Source organism: Rhincodon typus, chromosome 3 (genome assembly GCF_021869965.1).
Source record: "Rhincodon typus isolate 14 chromosome 3, sRhiTyp1.1, whole genome shotgun sequence".
NCBI classification, from domain to species: domain Eukaryota; kingdom Metazoa; phylum Chordata; class Chondrichthyes; order Orectolobiformes; family Rhincodontidae; genus Rhincodon; species Rhincodon typus.
The window spans coordinates 125,427,738-125,448,000 of record NC_063334.1 but is presented as its reverse complement, the minus strand read 5'-3'; the positions used below and the strand labels follow the sequence as shown (position 1 = coordinate 125,448,000).

The 20,263-nt window shown below is 46.4% G+C and overlaps 1 protein-coding gene across 1 annotated transcript in view; it reads left to right on the top strand.

Annotated features, from left to right (window-relative positions):
• LOC109917951 (FYN-binding protein 1) overlaps positions 1-20,263 on the top strand; it is a 177,154-nt gene that overhangs the window by 47,595 nt on the left and 109,296 nt on the right. Inside the window, exon 2 of the mRNA XM_048594188.1 lies at positions 4,920-6,051. Coding sequence (XP_048450145.1) covers positions 4,920-6,051 — 1,132 coding nt within the window. The remainder of the gene's footprint in view (positions 1-4,919; positions 6,052-20,263) is intronic.

The following is a 20,263-nucleotide window of genomic DNA, read 5'->3' as shown; positions in this document are numbered from 1 at the left end:
CTATCTTCTCCTCTATCCATCTTGTATCCGCCTCCCCCTCTCTCCCAATTTATTTCAGAACCCCCTTCCCGTCCCTCATTTCTGAAGAAGCGTCTAGGCCCGAAACGTCAGCCTTCCTGCTCCTCTGATGCTGCTTGCCCTGCTGTGTTCATCCAGCTCTACACCTTGTTATCTCAGATTCTCCGGCATCTGCAGTTCCTACTATCTCTGACACCTCAGAGTTTTAGGTAAACTTAGTGTTGAAAGGCAGCAAAGAAGTCCAAGTCTTTTTTTTTCCATGTTCCAAATTAATTCCATTTGCAACTACTCAACCTGTTCAGCAAGCACTTCAGTTTGTACAGAGTACTGATGCCATTCTGTGTTTGACAGTCTCAGCATCATTTGTTCATTAACTCTTCAATCATTCCAAAATCTGACTCCATCCACCTGATCTGGATGCGAAGGCTGATTTTAAATCTATTTCTGTGGTTTTTGTCCCATTGGTTAGCATGCAGCCCCTTCCCCTTCTTTAAGTGATGCTGTAGTGAGGACGTTCTGATCGGGTCGTCAGCCTTCCCTGTTGTTGTTCCTCTCTGCTGCTTCCTCACTGATTGGGCAGAGCTGTACAGAGTCTCTCTCTCTCTCTGTCGCTCTCTCAGTGCTGGCTGCTCAGCAGCTTTCTGCCTGTCAGGCACAGGGAGTTAACACTGTGTGATCCACAAGTTTCACAAGTGCACTTAATTGGCAACTCAGTCAGACGCTTGGTCCGCCGCTGAAATTCTCTGCGATTTTTCTCTCAAGGTAAGACTCCTGTCTTCTGTCAGAGTGCTTTGTGGAATCTGAGAGGGCTGCTAGAGGCAGGGAGCTACAGCCTCATTAAGAGGGACACATCCAAATTACTGCATGGAGGGAATTGCACAGCCCCTGAACAATCCTCCTCACTATATCTTACAATGGACCCAACCTCAGCTTACAGTTTAACATGCTCAGGGAAACAACATGTTTGCTCTTCCTGCTTTTAATTCCCCTCCTCATCGAAATCAGTCAAAGACCTTTGGGTTCAAGACACTTGCTGTCTTTCCCCTCTCTCCCAGACCCTGCCCTGTGATGGGGTACAGTGTTTCCCTCTCTCCCAGACCCTGCTCTGTGATGGGGTACAGAGTTCCTCTCTCCCAGACCCTGCCCTGTGATGGGGTACTGTGTTCTTCTCTCTCCCAGACCCTCCTCTGTGATGGGGTACAGTGTTCCTCTCTCCCAGACCCTGCCCTGTGATGGGGTACTGTGTTCTTCTCTCTCCCAGACCCTGCTCTGTGATGGGGTACAGTGTTCCCCTCTCTCCCAGACCCTGCTCTGTGATGGGGTACAGTGTTCCCCCCTCCCAGACCCTGCTCCGTGATGGGGTGCAGTGTTCCCCTCTCCTAGACACTGCCCTGTGATGGGGTACAGAGTTCCCCTCTCTCCCGGACACTGCCCTGTGATGGGGTACAGAGTTCCCCTCTCTCCCAGACACTGCCCTGTGATGGGGTACAGTGTTCCCCTCTCTCCCAGATCCTGCCCTGCAATGGGGTACAGTGTTACCCTGCCCTTCCAAGTCACTTCTTCAATCCACAGGAATGAGTCTGGGCCATGTTCAGGAACTTCTTCCACCCTGGCAGGTACACACACACACACACATATACATACACACACACACACACACACACACACTCATACACACACACACACACTCACATACACACACACACAGACTCAGACTCTCTCTCACACACTCATAGACACGTATGCACACACATACAGAAACATATACACACACCCACACAAACAGATATACACACAGATGCATAAACAGATATACACACATTAGACATACACAGATAGACATACAGACAGCTTCACTAAGACTTGCACCTAGATACAATAGAGGTACTCAGATAAACACACATGTACTGCCTCCACATGCCTACGACACATGCTAACACTAACAGTCAAACACACCGACACACACACATAGAAACAGATATACACACACAGATCCACACATGCTCAGATGAACAGATAGACACACACTGCTCAGCTGAGTGTTCTGCTGTGAGCAATCTGGAATGCAGGGGGTTTGAGGCTAAAGTTCAAGGTGACAGCAGGTATACGACTCTCTGTTATAGGCTCTGGCCTTTCCTGATCCAAGGGCTGTGAAAGCTCACCACAGGAGAAGGGGAGGGGTGGAGGGGGTTGCTGTCTCCCCCCTGTGACAGACCAGTGCTGGCTGGCTGAACTGCAGACTCTTCTCGTTCTGGGGGATTAATTCAGCCAACTTCCTGATCCGCTAACGGATGTGGTTTCTTCATTGTTTAATGACTGCTTAACCAACACTTGCAGAGAGGTTTCAGTCATATTACAATTCAGGGATGGTGCAACAGCAACAATTTGCTATGCTAATTTAAAGAGGTGGGACTATCGTGGGAATGTCATTGGGCTAAGCATCCAGGGCTTCAGGCTAATATCATGGGGACTTGGATTTGAAGGCTGAAGTTTGATTTCAGTATAAATCTGGAAATAAAAGCTAGTCTAACGATGACTATGTGACTATCGTCAATTGTCATTAAAACCCATCTGGTTCACTAACGTCCTTTAGGGAAGGAAACTGCCATCCTTACCTGGTCTGGCTTACATGTGACTCCAGACCCACAGCAATGTTGTTGACTCTTAAACTGCCCTCTGGGCAATAAATGCTGGACCAAGCCAATGCCAAGGATTAAAATCTGATTATGTGTCAGCTTGGTGTAGGATATCAGCCTCTCTGACTGGTCAGATAGCCAAGCCGCTGCCAATGGGGGTGGGTATTTGTCTTTGTCATTGAACATTAAGGGGTGATGGTTATATTGTCTCTTGTTGGAGATAGTCATTGCCTGGTCTTTGAGTAGTCCAAACTTGGATGTGGTCAGGTCTTGCTATATATCAGACACGGACTCCTCAATATCTGAGGGTGGTCCATTGCGTTTAGTGAATGAGACAGCACTAAATGTGAACTCAAATAGTTTGAATATACCATATTCAAATCTAGGGATAACAAGTGCAAGGAGATAACAAACACAAAAGTAGAAAGAGAGATTTGCATTTATATAGCATCTCAAATATTCCAAAGTGCTTTGCAGTCATAGAGTCATAGAGATGTATAGCACAGAAGCAGACACTTCAGTCCAACTTGTCCATGCTGACCATATATCCTAAATTGACCCATTTCCCTCTAAATCCTTCCCATTCATATCCCATCCTGATGCATTTTAAATGTTGTTATTGTACCAGCCTCCACCACTTCCTCTGCCAGCTCATTCCATGAACGCACCACCCTCTGCATAAAAAAGTTGCCCCTTAGTCCCTTTTATATCTTTCCCCTCTCACCTTACTCAACAAGGCCAAAGATGTATTTTTATAAAATGCAACCACTTTTGTAACGTAGGAAACTCAGAAGTTAAATTGTGCACAGCAAGGTCCCATAAACAGCCACGTATTAATGACCAGAGAATCAGTTTCTATGCTGATTATAGGGTAAATATTAAACAAGACACTGGGGACAAATCATCGGGCCTTGAGTTGAAATCATGGGGGGGCGATGGGTTTTTTTTAGGTTAACTGGAGTGATAGATGAGGGGATCTCCTGTCATTGAAAAGGTGGTGCCTATAACAGTATGGTGCCGCCCTGGTAGTGAAGTTTTCATCCAGTGTGTTCTAACTCAAGGAGCAGTCTCCTGGGCCACATCAGGAACCTAGGGTTCTGGAGAGCACTCGTGCACTGTGATAACACAGAGCAGAAATTCACCAAACATCCTCAAACAGCACCTTCCAAACCCAGGACTACTTCCATCTAGAAGGACAAAGGCAGCAGATACATGGGAACACCACCCCTTGCAAGTTCCCCTCCAAACTACTCACCATCCTGACTTGAAAATATATCACCGTTCCTTCACTGTCTCTGGGTCACAATCCTGGAATTCCCTCCCTAAGGGCATTGTGGATCAACCTACAGCATATGGACTGCAGTGGTTCAAGAAGGCAGCTCACCCCCACCTTCTCAAGGGGCAATGACTTAAGGAAGGCAGTGGTGTAGCTGTAATATCATTGGGATAGTAATCTCAAAGCCCAAGCTAATGTTCTGAGAACATGGGCTTGATTTCCCACAATGGAAGATGGTGAAATCAGGATTCATTACAAATCAGGAACCCGAAGTGAGTTTAACGATAACCACAGTTGATTGTTGTAAAGACTCATCTGGAAGGGTGATCTACATGTGACTCCAGGCATCAAGGTTGACTCTCAACTGCCCTTTGGATAATCAGGGATGGACAATAAATGCTGGCCCAGCCAGAAAGACCCACACCCCATGAACAAATAAATAAAAATGACATGAGTTAGAACACAGCACTGCCAGTGGATGTGAGCATGGCCCCTGTGTCCTATTAGCTTGAGTGTTCCTGCAGAGCCACTGTATTGAGTTATAAGGGTTTATTAGTACTGTCACTCGTATGTACCCAAAAATGGAGTGGGCCTGACTCGCACTGGAACAATGGGGCCTCTCTGGGCTGTGGAGTGTGTGACACCCCATAGTTTCAGTTTGCTGACTGTTTCCTCTAATGATCTCGCAATGTGATATGGAGACAGAAGGAAGTGCCCCTATCTCTTACTTGTGGTCTCTGCCTGTAAATCTAGCTAACATGCAGACACCTTGCTACTGCATTTATTATTGCAAAGCTTGTCGACACCACAGCAAAGGAAGGTCAGGTCGGCTTGTTGCGACAATGACAGGAAACTGAAAATGTCACGCTTTTGCGATGAACCAATTAGGGAGTATCTTGACTGCTACCAAGAAAACCTCATTTGTCTTAAACTCACTCTCGCACAAACCTAACTCTGAGTTTTCCTTTCTCTCCTGCCATGTTCTGTAGGATGGCAAATCGGATGTGAAGGCTCTGATGGCGAGGTTTGGCAACAAGCCTGCGGAGGAGACATCCTCCTTAGGCCCTCGGCCTGCCAGGTTCACTCCTCACGTCTCATCCCAAGGGAACACATCCTCAGTGGCCAGCAAGGCTGCTGGATTTGAAAGCTCTGCCGCTCCCAAGTTCCCAGCACTCAGATCAACAGGCTCCTTCAGCGAGAAATCCAGCCAAGCCGCACCCAAACCATTCCAGGAGAAGCCAGCTTTTCCCAAGCCGTCAGCTGTGAAAGCTCAGTTTGAGGGACTCAACAAGGAAGGCAATGATTGCAAACCTCCGTTTCCGAAGTCAGCTCTGGGGGTTAAACCTTCCCTGAACACCTTCAATGCTCAGAAAGCTGAGAAAGACGAGAAGTCTCCTTTCCCAAAGCCTCAGATCGGACTGAGGCCTACACTGGACTCGGCTGATTCACAAAAGGAAAATGAAGTTCAGCCAACCTTTCCCAAACCGTCTCCGTTTTCCAAACCATTGAATCCAGTCACATCCCATGAATCCAAGCCAGTTTTCCCCAAATCCCAGTTCCCAAAGCCCCTACCTAGTCACTCAGGCAATGTGGTTGAAGACAGACCCTCAAAGCCTGCATTCTCCAAAACTCCTACAGGGCTGAAACATTGGAATGAAGTCAGCAGCACGCTGAAAGAAAACAAGGAGGATGTTGTCAAAGAGGACACTGTGACTGGGAAAGGGGATGGGGCCTTTGGTTTGAGGTCCCTCAGACCCATGAATGAGCGAGGGAGATTCCTCAGTCATGGCGGAGAGGACAAGGCATCAACATCCTACAAGAACAAGAGTGAGCCCCTGAGGCCCAGTGGCTTGAAGAGCTTCCCTCCAAAACCCAAACAGGAAGAGGCCTCTGCTTCACCCTCAGGGGCCAGCAGTGTCCTGAAGCTGCAGAACCAGTTCCTGAACAAGGCGCACAGTCAAGAGACTGAGGTGGGACCAAAGGATCCAAACGCCCCCAAACGGAGAACCCTGCCTGCTCCATGGACCCTGGGGGCCCCACCTCAAAAACCCAACAGACCTCCAACAGTGAACTTGGACCTTTTCCGCCATCCCCAGGAGAAGGAGCTCCCAGCACCACCAGGTATTTCTCATAATCTCACTCGTTACTGTGTTGCTGAAACATACATGTATCTTGGCAGAGGGTAATGTTTAAAAATCTTGTCTTTTCAATAGGCATTTGCTAATTCATTCCATTGTGGACCTTTTAACTAAAGCCTCCTTCAACCACAACCTGCATTTATCTTATCCATTTAATGTAGCAAGGTTTCCTAAGATGCTTTACAGAGTGTTTCTACATTAGACACCAAGTCAGTTAAGGGGCTATCAGAACAGGGTGTGTCTTCAAGTACAGTAAAGAGGCAATGAGGGTAGCAGAGGAATTTCAGAACTTGCGGTCCGAGCACCTAAGATCACAGCCACCAATAGTAAGATGAGTAAGAGCGACAAGAGGCCAGAATTGTGGAGTTCTTAGACAATTGTAGGACAAAAAGAGATCACAGAGTAAAGAGGAGGAGGTGAAACATTGAATTGTAGAAAATAGGAGCAGGAGTAGGCCATTCAGCCCTTCGAGCCTGCTACGCCATTCAATATAATCATGGCTGATCATCCAATTCAGTGCCCTGTTCCTGCTTTCTCCCCATATCCTTGGATCCCATTAGTCCTAAGAACTATATCTAATTGTGATGCCTTCCGTTGTCAACTAGTCCCCCCCACCACCATCAGTCACTGTGTAAAAGAAGAATGATTTACAGCCCAACTGCATATTGGCAAGGGGTTGAGATCTTCAGGAGAGGAGTATACGCTAGCCAGTCAGGGGCTGTCGGTTGACCTTTCACCTCCAAAATCTCAAACAAGACCAAGGCATTCAGTTTATGCGGAGAGATTGGAGCTGTTGAGATTGCCCTCCATAAAGCGAAGATGATTACCCTTTTCTGATGAAGGGTCTAGGCCCGAAACGTCAGCCTCTCTGCTCCTATGATGCTGCTTGGCCTGCTGTGTTCATCCAGCCCTGGACCTTGTTGTCTCGGATTCTCCAGCATCTGCAGTTCCTACTATCTATGATTAAGAGGAAGTTAGTTAACTTTATTAGATTGAAGGAGGGGGATGTGAGGAGGTATGTTGGGGATCTGGAACTCACTGCCTGTAAGGATGGGAGAGACAGAAACTCTCATCACACATTGAAGAAGGATTTGGATATGCACTACAAGGCTATGGGCCAGTTTGAAGAAAATGGGATTAGGGTAGTTAGGTGGTTGTTTCTGCCTGGCAAGGATGAATGGTGTCAAAGGGTGTTTTTCTGTGCTGTAGCTCTCTGTGACTCTCTGGAGTCATTCAAAATAATGAATGGTTTTGGTAGACTGAATAAGGAGAAACGGTTTCTAGTAATGGATGGGTTGGTTATTTGTTTATTCAGTTATTTCATTCATACCCAGGCATTCACAGAGTAGTTGCTGAGGTTGAGCTGGTCAGACTGTAGCTTCTCAGACTGTAGTGGAGGACACGCTTCCGCGTTGTTTATGTTTGTGAAAGAAGGGGTTTGTCCTGTGCTGGGGGAGAGGTGTGTGGGGTGGGGTTAGGGGGTGGTGGTAGTTGGTGTGTAGTGGGAGGGGTTGTGCAGTGAACCTAGACTGTCTGCAATCTGCTTCACAAGGACCATTCTTACTGTGGCTACTCAGAGCCTGTCAGTCAACATAGGCAACCTGTTAGTGACTTCCCATGTCTCCTAGCCCTTGATACAAAGGATGTCCAAATCTAAAGGATTATTCACCAAAGGGCACAGATTTCAGATTGACAGAGAAGAACACAAGAAATATTTAGACCCAGGGGATTGTTCTGATCTGACTAAGCGGTGGAAGGAATCGGTGGATTCAGATAAACGCTTCAGAAAGGGAAAATGTTCAGAGGGAAGATAGAGAGGGAAGTGAGTAAATCTCAATGATAGCTCTTTCAGAGGGCCAGCATGGGAACAGTGGGCCAAATAACCTCTTTCTCAATTGTACCATTCAATGATTCTGATTTTGCCTGAACAAGATCAGCTCCATCCTTCCAGCAAGAAATTGAAACAGCTTGGCTGAGTACTTGGGGGGCTTCTTGTGGCTCTGTGCCTGGGTCTGGAAAACAGTGGCTGTTCCTGACTGCCCTCCTTTAGTGGTAGTGTCTGCGCTCGGGTGCTCCATAGAGAGAGACAACATGGCACTCACCAGCACAACAGCCACGATGTTTCCATCGCCTCAAACAACCACTCCATTTCCTTTAATAAGTTTGCGTTAACCATTAATTTGGCTTTTGTGACAGTATCCCAGCAGGAGCTGTTTAAGTATTTTGTGACTTTCAGTTTAAAGGAGTAAAGGAAGGTTTAATCTGTGTCTAACCCTGTGCTGTCCCTGTCCTGGGAGTGTTGATGGGGGACAGTGTAGAGGAAGCTTTTCCCTCTGTATCTAACCCTGTGCTGTCCCTGTCCTGGGAGTGTTTGATGGGGACAGTGTAGAGGGAGCTTTACTCTGTATCTAACCCTGTGCTGTCCCTGTCCTGGGAGTGTTGATGGGGGACAGTGTAGAGGGAGCTTTACTTTCACTTTAAAAGTTGCATGAAGCTTTACAGGTTCCTGTTGTAGATTTCGAGAGTGGAATGACGAAAGGTTGACAGTGTTAGAATGAATTACCATTTCCTATTCACGTCTGCCATTTCCTCCCATTATGATTCTAGCCAGTCCTAGCTGGCTGTTTCCTCCTGCTCATCTCACCTCCATGTGCAGGTGGAATGGACTGTTGCCACACAGGAACTGAGTTTCAGTTGTGTACGCTGTATTGTCAGGATCCTCACTCCCTCTGTGCTCATCTGCACCTTCCTCACTTGCCAACATGACCACTCCAGGTGTCTCCTCATGTACCTCCCCAAACACACCATAAACAACAGCCTTCCCAATTCCTGCCTGATCCCACGCTCTCTCCCCCTATCACTGCTGGCTCTCGTCAGTCTTCACTCTCTCCCGATCAATGAAATCCCATCCTTGTTTCCCAATCCCTCTGTGTCACCTCTTCCAATCTCTGAAATATCACACTTGCTGTTTTTGTGTATTTCTCTCTCAACTCCTGCATCATTCACTCCTGCCTTGTTCTAAACCTTTTCTCTCCACCTCTCTCTCCCCTACTCCATCAGTCTGACTCTCTCTCTCCCTCTTCCTTCACATATGATTGCAACTGCGGCCGCCTGCTCTAACGTCTCCTCTCAGCATTGTCCACTTTCTCCTCTGCTTGAGATGTTTCATTGTTTAATTGTCTATCACCACTCATTTATAAAGGAGGAGTTTGCAGGGTGGATAGGGCTGTTTCTGTCATTGTCTTTTCCGCTGCCCAGATCAATTCCAGGTGCTGTGCCTGGTTTTGTTATGTTTTTACAATGGAGTGACTTGCTTGGCCATTTCAGGGCCACCCACATTGCTGTGAGGATGGCAGGCTTCCCTCCCTAAAGGGCACTAATGAACCAGATGGGGTTTTACAATAATCAATAGCAGTCACATGGTCACCATTATTGAACTTAAATTTCATCATCTGCCATACTAGGATTTGAACCCATGTCCCTAGAATTTTAGCCTGGAATGCTGGATTATGAGTCCAGTGACATTGCCACTACAGCACTACCTCACCACAACTGAGTAGGCAAAGAGAGCCTTGGTTTAACATACAACAGTGCAACATTCCTAATGTACTGCATCAAGGTATCAGCCTGGATGTGGTGCTCAAGTGTCTGCAGTGGGACCATAACTTTAGACAATGAGTCCTCGGAGCAGAAATAAGCCATTCAGCCCATTGAGTCTGTTCTGACCTTCAATGAGACTCACTGATGAAAATGTTGCCGACAGCTGACTAGGAAGGAAAGGGGAGTATGGAAGAGCTGCCCGAGAGGATCATATAATCAGAATTCAGCAGGGAACATTACTGGGGAATAGTTGATAAAAACCGAAAGGGAGTAGTTGATGCTTGTTTTGTGTTTTCTCCACTTATAAAAAAACGGAGCAGAGCAGCAGAATGAGACAATGTCCAAACAATCTGTCCCTGTTGTTATTTAATAAAGTGTTAGGGGTTTCTCCTCCTGTGCCAGGCCTGACTATAGCTGGTCTCAGTTAAGACGTGGGTGGCCTTGCCAACCCCTATAAGGCCTGCTTCAGGGATGGCCAGGAGTGAATTATGTTTGGAGGGGAGTGTCACAGAATGAGAGTCATACAGCAGGGCAGGAGTCCTTTGGCCCATTGAGACCGCAATGCTGGATAGCCTCTGTGGGGATTGATGAAGCAGAGAGAAGCCGGGCAGTGTTCTGCTGTGCTTCCTCTTCCTGACTTACTCTCTCTCTACCCCATCCTGTCTCACTCTCTCTCTCTCCACCCCATCCTCTCTCTCTCTCTCTCTCCACCGCATCCTCTATCTCCATCTCGCTCTTTCTCTCTCACTCCCCAATCTTTCCCTCTATCCCCTTCTCTCCCCAACTCTCCCTCTTATTTGTCTCTGCGCACTCTCTCTCTCTCCCTCATCCCCATCTCTCTCTATCTCCTTCCCTATCCTCTCGGTCTCTCTTTCTCCTCCTCTCTTCCAAACCCCACACCTCATTGTTAACAAGTGCAGCAGAAAACAGGGCGCAAACAGGAAGAGGCAGCATTCAGCTTTTGTCTGCAGACAGCAGTGAAATAAGTCGAGAAAGGATTCTGTTACAATCGTAGAACCCTGGAAATGTATGACACAGAGGAGGTCATTTGGCCCATCATGTCCATGCTGAATAATTAGCCATGTAATTTCACCTCTCTCAGTTCCTGATCGAGATTCTTGAAGGTTATGGATTTCAAGTGACTATCAAACTTTTTTAAAAAATAATTTCAGTATTTCTTTCTCAAACATCCTTCAGGCAATTAGTTCCAGGCCCCTAGGAAATTTCTCTCCACTCTCCTCGACTTTGTTCTGATCCTGCTGCTAATTCCTTAAAATGGTTACTGGCCATTTTGCTTATAAACATTGATCCCTACAGTCCACTAAACCACTCTATCAAGAATGGCCTTGATTTTACACATTCTGATTAAATGTCTCATCAGGTCCTTGCTTCCAAAGAAACACCACCCCTAGCCAAGCTGTTCCAGTACAGTTACAACACTGGTATCTACCCGGCAATGTGGAAAATTGCCCAGGTATGTCCTGTACATAAAAAGCAGGCCAAATCCAACTCGGCCGGTTGGCTCTCCATCAGTCTCCTCTCGATCATCAGTAAAGTGATGGAAGATGTCAGTAACAGTGCTATCAAGCAGAACCTGCTCAGCAATAACCTACTCAGTGACGCCCAGTTTGGGTTCCGTCAGGGCCACTCAGCTCTTGACCTCATCCCAGCCTTGGTTCAAACATGGACAGAAGAGCTGAATTCCAGAGGTGAGGTGATAGTGACTGGAGGAACTGTACCTCATATTCCGCCTTGGAAGCCTATAACCCAATGGTCTCAATGTGGACTTTACTGGCTTCAAAAACTCCACACCCTCAACCTCATCCCAAGACCAGCAGCCCCCCTCATCCCCACCTCCTTGATCTGCCCACCTATCTGCTCCTCCCACCTCACTGACCAATCTCCACCCCTACATACCTACACTCACCTTTACTAGCTTCATCCCTGCTTCCTTGACCTGTCAGTCTTCTCTCCCACCTATCCACTCCATTATCTACCTGCTATCATCTCCCCCCCTCTATTTATTTCAGAGCCCCCTTCCCCTTCCCCATTTCTGAAGAAGGGTCCCGACCCGAAACATCAGCTTATCTAGATGCTCTGTTCTGTTCACAGATCCGTGGAAATGGCCCACGGTTCTTCCATCCCTCTACATTTCCAAAATTCACTTGAAAGTAAAAACAGAAAGTGCTATTGAAACTCAGCAAGTCCATCCGCAGGCTGCAGAGAGGGGTACATTATCAAGTCCAGTATGATTCTTCTCCAGTACGGGCATATCAGACTGAAACGCTAATGCTGCTTCTCTGTGCACACATGCTGCGGGACCTGCTGCGTTTCTCCAGCATTTTCTGTTTTTATTTCTGATTTCCAGTGTTTGGCTTTCGTTTGTCAGAATTCTCTTGCTCTGTTTGCCTTTGCCAACCACGTAACTTCAGAGTTCTCCAAACTGAATTCTCTTTGCCACTTTAATGTCTATTTGAACAGCGTGCAGCTTTCTTTGTCACTATCAACAATGCGGCAATTTTTAAAATCGTCTACAAACTTCTTAGCCGTGCTACCACATGTGAGTTTAACTTATTGTTAGTGAGAAACACTAAAGACAAGGGAACCAGTACTAAATTCTGTCAAACCCCATTGGAAACACACAAAAACACTGACAACCTTTACCCTTTGCATCCTACCATTGAGTCAATTTCAATCCCACTTTCAGTAGATTCCATAAGCTTTTACCTTTCTGACAGCCTGCTATATGGGACCTTACCAATAGCCTTCCTAAAATTTATGCAGACCACACCAAATGTATCACCCCATCAATTGATACTCGACATTGTTTATTCAAATATTTAGGGACGCTCAACTTCCCCTTAACAAAGCCAAGGTGACTGTTGTATGTAACATTTAAAACTGTCCCTTAGAATTTTATGAAATGCAACCATCAAAGAAGAACAAAGAACAATACAGTACAGGAACAGGCCCTTCGGCCCTCCAAGCCTTCACCACCACATTTTGCCCTTTCGTACTAAACTGAGTTCACTGACAGAATCCTGTATCCCTCTATTCCCTTCCTATTCATGTATTCATCCAGGTGCTTACTAAATGCAGCTATTGGGTCTGTTTCCACCATCTCCTCTGGCAACGCGTTCCAGGCACTCACCACCCTTAGTGTGAAAAACATGCCTCACACATCTCTTTTAAACATCCCCACCCTCCATAGGCTCCAGCTCTGGTACTTCACTGCTTTTCAAAGATGCTAACCTGTAATATTTCCTCACTTGTTATGTTTAACCCATCCAATATTTCACACTTCTCCTCCTTATCTGCATTATCACCATCTTTCAAACAGAAAATATTTATTAAAAACCACGCTGAAATCTTCCTCCTCCACACACCGTTTATTTTTACAGTCTCTCAGCAGAGCCTTACTCTTTTCCAAGTTACTATCTTGCTTTGTATCTATTTTAAAATGTCATTTAGCTTTATTTTCCTTCCCAATCTCACCTCTGCAGTTTCACCGATTTGCTACAGTGCAGAAGGCCATTCAGCCCATCATGCTTGGACTATCTCTATTACTCAGTGCCTTTTCCTCATAATCCTAAACATCATCAAAATCACAGAATGTTCTCTCTTGCTCTCAGCCTTCGGCAGGAGTGAGCTTTCAGTATCTAACATAAAATGCTCTTTTCTTGCCCTGAGATAGTAAGAACTGCCAATGCTGGAGCCAGAGATAACACAGTGTGGAGCTGGAGGAACACAGCAGGCCAGGCAGCATCAAAGGAGCAGGAAAGTTGATGTTTCGGGTCCCAAAATGTCAACCTTCCTGCTCCTTTTCTTGCCCTGATTTACTCTGTATGGTCCATAACAACCAGGGATTCAAAGTGGGGCCAGGTCAGTGGACACTGAATACCCCCACCCCACCCTCTTATTGTAGAACCATGTTTGTCCTGAACCCTCACTATCTCCTCAGTAAAAGGCTTTGTCTGCTCTCTGACCCCGATTTCTCTCCGCATGACTCTCTCCAGATCACTTTTAACAAATCACACCTCAGCTTTGTCAAATTGGCCCTTGTCTAGTTAAGAACTCTTACTCCTGGCCAGTCTTTGGCCTTTTCCATAAGTGCACTATTGGAATTATGACAATTATCATTGCAACAATCTCCCACTGGTGCCTCTTGCACAATGCATTCATCCAAACTAAGTCCACACCTGCCTCTTCTCTTGTTGAGCTGTCTATCCCCTAGCAGAGAAGTTCTCCTGAATTCTGTTCCCAAATACTCCTTAGAATGATTTTGTACTAATTAATATTGGAGTAGTTAAAATTCCCCTGCTATTGCTATAGTTCTCAGAGATTTGCAGGCACATTTGCTTCTCTATCACTCTCTAACTGTTTGGTGTTGGAAGGGGAGGGTTTGGTATATTCTTTTTGTGCAATTGGCCATTTCTTTGTTCTCCAGTGCAACACCTTATAGCATCATTTGATGTTCCTGAAGAAAAAGCTCTCCCCCCACACCTTCCCCCAACCCCATGGCCATAGTCTTTGTCTTTAACAAATATTGCAAACCCTCTCTTTAATACTCCTGCCTATCTCACCTGAAAGCCCTGGGAAATGTGGTCTCCAACCCCAAGTGGTGACAATGATGGGAGGGCACTGGGCAGGGAAACTCAAGCAGGTGAGCAACCCTCTTTGGAGGAAAGGGTGACTTTGTCTGAAAGAAACCTCATGAAGAGAGGGAGAGACAGACTAAGGATTGCCTCAACTACAGGCTGCGTTCCATGTAAAATAATCCCATTTTCCTCATCTTCATTTCCCTTCACTTTTGTGAAGACCCGATGCTGCTACAATGAAGAATCCCTGCTTCATGATCTTTAGGTTGTCCACGAGCTTAAATCTCCCATTAGTGGGAGGTGAGGCCTAGTGGTGTTATCACTAAACAATTAATCCAGAGACCCAGGTAATGTTCTGAAGACCTGGGTACAAATCCCACCACGGCAGATGGTGGAATTTGAATTCAATAAAAATCGGGAATTTAGAGTCTAATGATGATCATGAAACCATTGTCGATTGTTAGAAAAACCCATTTGGTTTCACTAATGTCCTTTAGGGAAGGAAACTGTCATCCTTACCTGGTCTGGCCTACATGTGGCTCCAGACCCACAGCAATGTGGTTGACTCTGGAATGCCGTCTGGGCAATTAGGGATGGGCAATAAATGCTGCCTGGCCAGCTATGCCCTCATCCCGTGAATGAATGAAACAAAAATTATGCCTGTAACCAAGAAAGTTGAGTCACTGTTCCTGCCCTTCTTGAAGACATGTCTTCTCAGTGACATCATAATTCCAACTATCTAACTATTTCCTGTGGCCTGCTCCCATCTTCCCTTCATTCTTCTGTCTTACTCACTAAACTCCATGCCCTGAAATACATCTCAATAATCAATGAACAACTCCTTTGTTGCCTGTTTTCTAGCCTTTTATCTTCTATAGCTCTGATAACGGTGTACACTTTCCCCTCAGCCTTCTCTGCCCCAAGGAAAATAACTCCAGCCTATCTGGTGTCTCTTCACGGCTCAATCACTCCAGCCCAGGTAACATCCTAGTGAATCCTCTTTCATGCAATCACATTTTTCCTGCAGTGTAGTGAACAAATCTATGAGCAGCTCTCCAGCTGTGGCCTAACTAACATTATATCCAACTCCATCATAACTCCATGCTCTCATACTCACTATCTTGACTAATGAAGGCAGATATCCCCTATGCCTTCTTAATCACCTGACCTACCCATCTGCTGCCTTCAAAGATCTATGGATACGCACACAAACCTCCCTCTATACTTCCTTGGGTCCTATCATTCAATGTGTGCTTCTGCGCCTTGTTAATCCTCACAAAAATCAGCACCTCACACTTTTCAAGGTTCAATTCCAATTGTTCAGCCCATTTGACCAGCCTGTCTATAACGTCCAGCAGTCTGAGGTTTTTCTCAAGGTGAATGTACATGTCATCTGTGAACTTACTGATCATACCTGCTACATTCATGTCTATGTCATTAACGTATTCAGCAAACAGCAAGGGAGCCAACCCTGAACCCTGTGTTATACCACTGAACACAGGCAGCTTCCAGTCATAAAGACAACTGCCTCCAAATCTGCTAATAATGCCTCAAATTTTAAATCGCCCCCTCCTAACCATCTCTCCAACCACACGTTCATTGCCCTATCCTTTTATTTCTATACTCTGTAGAGTGTGATACAGGGAGTAATTCAGTCATTGCTACCTTTGAGATTATAACATATGATTCTACATCCAGTGCCCTAAAAATCTACCTATCAGACTCACTGTCTCTCATCCTCTAACATTCCATCTATCTCTGTTTATTGCCTCTCTGACTCGCTCTCTGTGCTGTCAATCATCCTGTCTGTCTCTACAATCCCTATTGTTTGGATGCAGGTTATTTAGCCTATCAACTCCACAACTCTCCAACATATCCCACTCAGACCCACCCTATCCCTGTAATCCCACACTTCCGTTGGCTAACCCACCTAATCTGCATGGCCCTGGGACAACGTGGCATGACAGTCACCCGAGGTTGGAATCGAACCTGGGTCCCTGGCACAGTGAGGCAGCATGCTAACCACTGAGCCACCGTGACACCCAGGGATGACAGTCCTGCTGCATATGTCACTCCACAGCCAAAAGGAGCAGGAGGCAGGATTTTCACCTTTCATGCAGGATGAAGTCCCACCTCCATGAGATCCTGGCCAATCTGATTGACCAGTGGTTCTGTAGATCCAGTAGCATGATCTGTAGCAGGGGCCAGGACTGGGGTTACAGTCATTTCCTGGATCTGGGATCTCCATGTCCAGAAGGTGAGTATGGAGGGTGGTGTGTTGAGGGTGGGTGTCACTGCCTCACGGGGAGTGGATTTAGGTGCTGAGGGGATTTGATGGAGAGGCTGAGCTGGGACGGAACACCCATGAGGGGCAGCAGATGGGGAGGGTGACCGATGGAGCCCAGTGAGGGTTGTACCCCAAGGCCTGAGCATCTCATTCACACCCTCCCCCACCTCCCAGCCTGAACACCCTGAATTCAGGCCATGTGGGAAACAACATCATCTCAGAGTAAGGGGCCATCCATTTAAGACAGAGATGAAGAGGAATTTCTTCTCTCAGAGGGGAGTGAATTTATGGAATTCTTTACCACAGATGGCTGTCAAGGCTGGCTCATTAAGTATATTCAAGGCTGAGTTAGAAATATTTTTAATCAGTAAGGGAATCAAGGGTTATAGGGAAAAGGGAAATTATATTGAGAATTATCAAATCAGCCATGATCTTGTGGACAAAGCAGACTCAGTGGGCTGAATGGCCTACTTCTGCTCCTATGTCTTATGGCCTGATGATCCTATTGGCCATTGAGTCATTAGTTGTCCAATGAAGAGTCTCAATGAGAGTGTGGCGTTCCCTACATACAGCCCACACCTCCCTTATGTTGCAAGCAGGGTGAGGAGTGGGTAATTGGTAACCTCCTGCAGCGTTCCATCCCCCCACCCCTCCAAAGGTGTGTGTTACAGGCTTTTTGTATTATTATTCACTCATGGGGCCAGGGGCATCGCTGGCTGGCCCAGCATTTACTGCATGTCCCGAAGGTCCCTTTGAGAATCTGTACAGATTGTGGTGCGTCTCATGCACGCTCTCTCTGATCACTCTCTATCTCTCATTCCCTTACTGTCTCTCTTTGACTGACTGTCACTCTGACTCTCTCTGGTCAATCTTTCTATCTCTCAAAGAACAATACATTACAGGAACAGGCCCTTCGGCCCACTAAGCCTGTGCTGACACATGATGTATTTCTAAACCAAAAACCTTTTGTCTCCACACTGTCTGTATCCCTCTATTCCCTGCCTATTCACGTCTCCATCAAGGTGCCTCCTAAACATTGCTATTGTATCTATTTCTGCCTCCATCACCTCCAATGGCAGCACATTCCAGGCACTTACCAACCTCGGTGTCAAAGGTCTCATCTCCTTTAAACTTTCCCCCTTTACCTTAAACTTAAGTCCTATGGTCATTGACATTTCTACCCTGGGAAAAAGACTCTGATTCTCATTCTCTCTGTCCTTGATTAACACTCATTTTGACTGTCTCTCCCATTCTCTTTTACTATCACCCTAACTCACTCAGGCTCTCTCTCATTCTCCATCTTCCTCTGACGAATCCCTCCATCTTTGCTCTCTCACCCTTAATTTGCCTCTGCCTCTCTCTTACTATGACTCTCCATCCCTGAGGCTTGCTCAGACTTTGTCTCTGGTGCTGACTTAGAATCATAGACTCCATACAGTGTGGAAACAGGCCATTCAGCCCAACAAGTCCATGCCAACTCACCCACCTACCCCATAACCCTACATTTCCTATGGCTAAACCATCCAGACTGCACATCCCTGGATACAATGGGCAATTCAGCACATCTTTGGACCGTGGGAGGAAACCAGAGCACCCAGCAGAAACCCATGCACATGCAATGCAAACTCTCTCTCTCTCCCTCTCTCTCCCCCTCTCTCTCTGACATTCGATGTTGTTTTTGTTTGGTACAATGGGAAGTGCTAACTTATGTATTTTTAAACACACACCTCAGCTGTCTCTGCAACACTGATTCTGAGCTATGGGTTGTGAGAATGTGGGGTAAGACCAGACTGTTTCTTGTGGCTTTCTGTAATAACTTACCAAGTTAACCTATTGACGAGTTAACCAGCGAAGAGCAGAGAAACAACTGTATTCTGCAAAGTAACCTTCATACCTGGGATGTGCATCATATTTGGTTGTGTGAGTGCTGGATTTTCAATTGCCCTTCCAATGCAAAGTCTCTTTTTTTTGTGCTGATACCTGGGCTAAGTCAGTGTCCCTAGAGAAAGTGGGGAGGGTGGTGGGCTACTGTGGTCTGCTAGAGTGGAGCTCCAGGGTTACCGAGATGGGAGGCAAGACCAAGGACCTTATCCCAGCAACGCTGAGTGAACAGATCCAGGGCCATCCAACATGAAACTCCTTCAGATGTAAATAGCCTCCTGTTTGAGCTGAATGTCCTGCCTTTTGCAGGAAAAGACAATGGAAGGAGCCCAAATTATGCACAGATTTCTGAATCACTTCCTGAACAGGGCCTTCGTTAGGGTCTGGATGCATGGAAATGTCCTGGGAGTAGGTCTTCACCATAAATATCCCCAAAGTGGCTTTTCCACAGAAAGTCAACTTCCACACGGTTTCCAAATTCCCACTGAAGTCATCACCACAAGAGATCCAATCAACTTGGAGACAGCTGCAGACCTTAATTGCAGCTCTTCCTTAATTTTAATTATTCCCAGATTTGGGAATTGCTGGCTGGGATAGCACCCAGCTGGATAAGCAGATGTGCAATACCTTGCTTAGGAAGTGCCAATAGGATCAGTTTGAACTGAAGAGAGGAGGGGGAATGGAGGGGAACGGAACACAAAATGTGAAGGTGGATAGAATGAAGAAAAGGTGGATGCAGAGGCGGGGAAATGACGGAAGAGGGAATGGGAATGAGGATCAATATGAGTAGGAGCTTGATGAGGAAGATGGGAATGGGTCGAATGGGAGGAGTAGATGGAAGAGGGGAATAGAAAGGAGGGATATTGAGCTAAGGGGAATGAGGAAGAAAATGTGGAGGAAGGGGAATGCGAAGGAGAGATAGCTCTGTACTGTGACAGCTCTACACTGTGACAGCTCTACACTGTGATAACTCTTCACTGTGACAGATCTACACTGTGACAGCTCTGTACTGTGACAGCTCTACACTGTGACAGCTCTACACTGTGACAGCTCTGTACTGTTACAGCTCTGTACTGTGACAGCTCTACACTGTCACAGCTCTACACTGTAACAGCTTTGTACTGTGACAGCTCTACACTGTGACAGCTCTGTACTGTGACAGCTCTACACTGTGATAACTCTTCACTGTGACAGCTCTACACTGTGACAGCTCTGTACTGTGACAGATCTACACTGTGACAGCTCTGTACTGTGACAGCTCTGTACTGTGACAGCTCTACACTATGACAGTTCTACACTGTGACAGCTTTGAACTGTGACAGTTCTACACTGTGACAGCTCTACACTGTGACAGCTCTACACTGTGAAAACTCTTCACTGTGACGGCTCTACACTGTGACAGCTCTGTACTGTGACAGCTCTACACTGTTACAGCTCTACACTGTCACAGCTCTGTACTGTGACACCTCTGTACTGTGACAGCTCTGTACTGTGACAGCGCTACACTGTGACAGCTCTGTACTGTGACAGTTCTACACTGTTACAGCTCTACACTGTGACAGCTCTGTACTGTGACAGCTCTACATTGTGACAGCTCTGTACTGTGACAGCTCTACACTGTGACAGCTCTACACTGTGACAGCTGTACACTGTGACAGCTGTGTCCTGTGACAGCTCTACACTGTGACAGCTCTACACTGTGACAGCTCTACACTATGACAGCTCTGTACTGTGACAGCTCTGTACTGTGACAGCTCTACACTGTGACAGCCCTGTACTGTGACAGCTCTGTACTGTGACAGCTCTGTACTGTGACATCTGTACTCTGT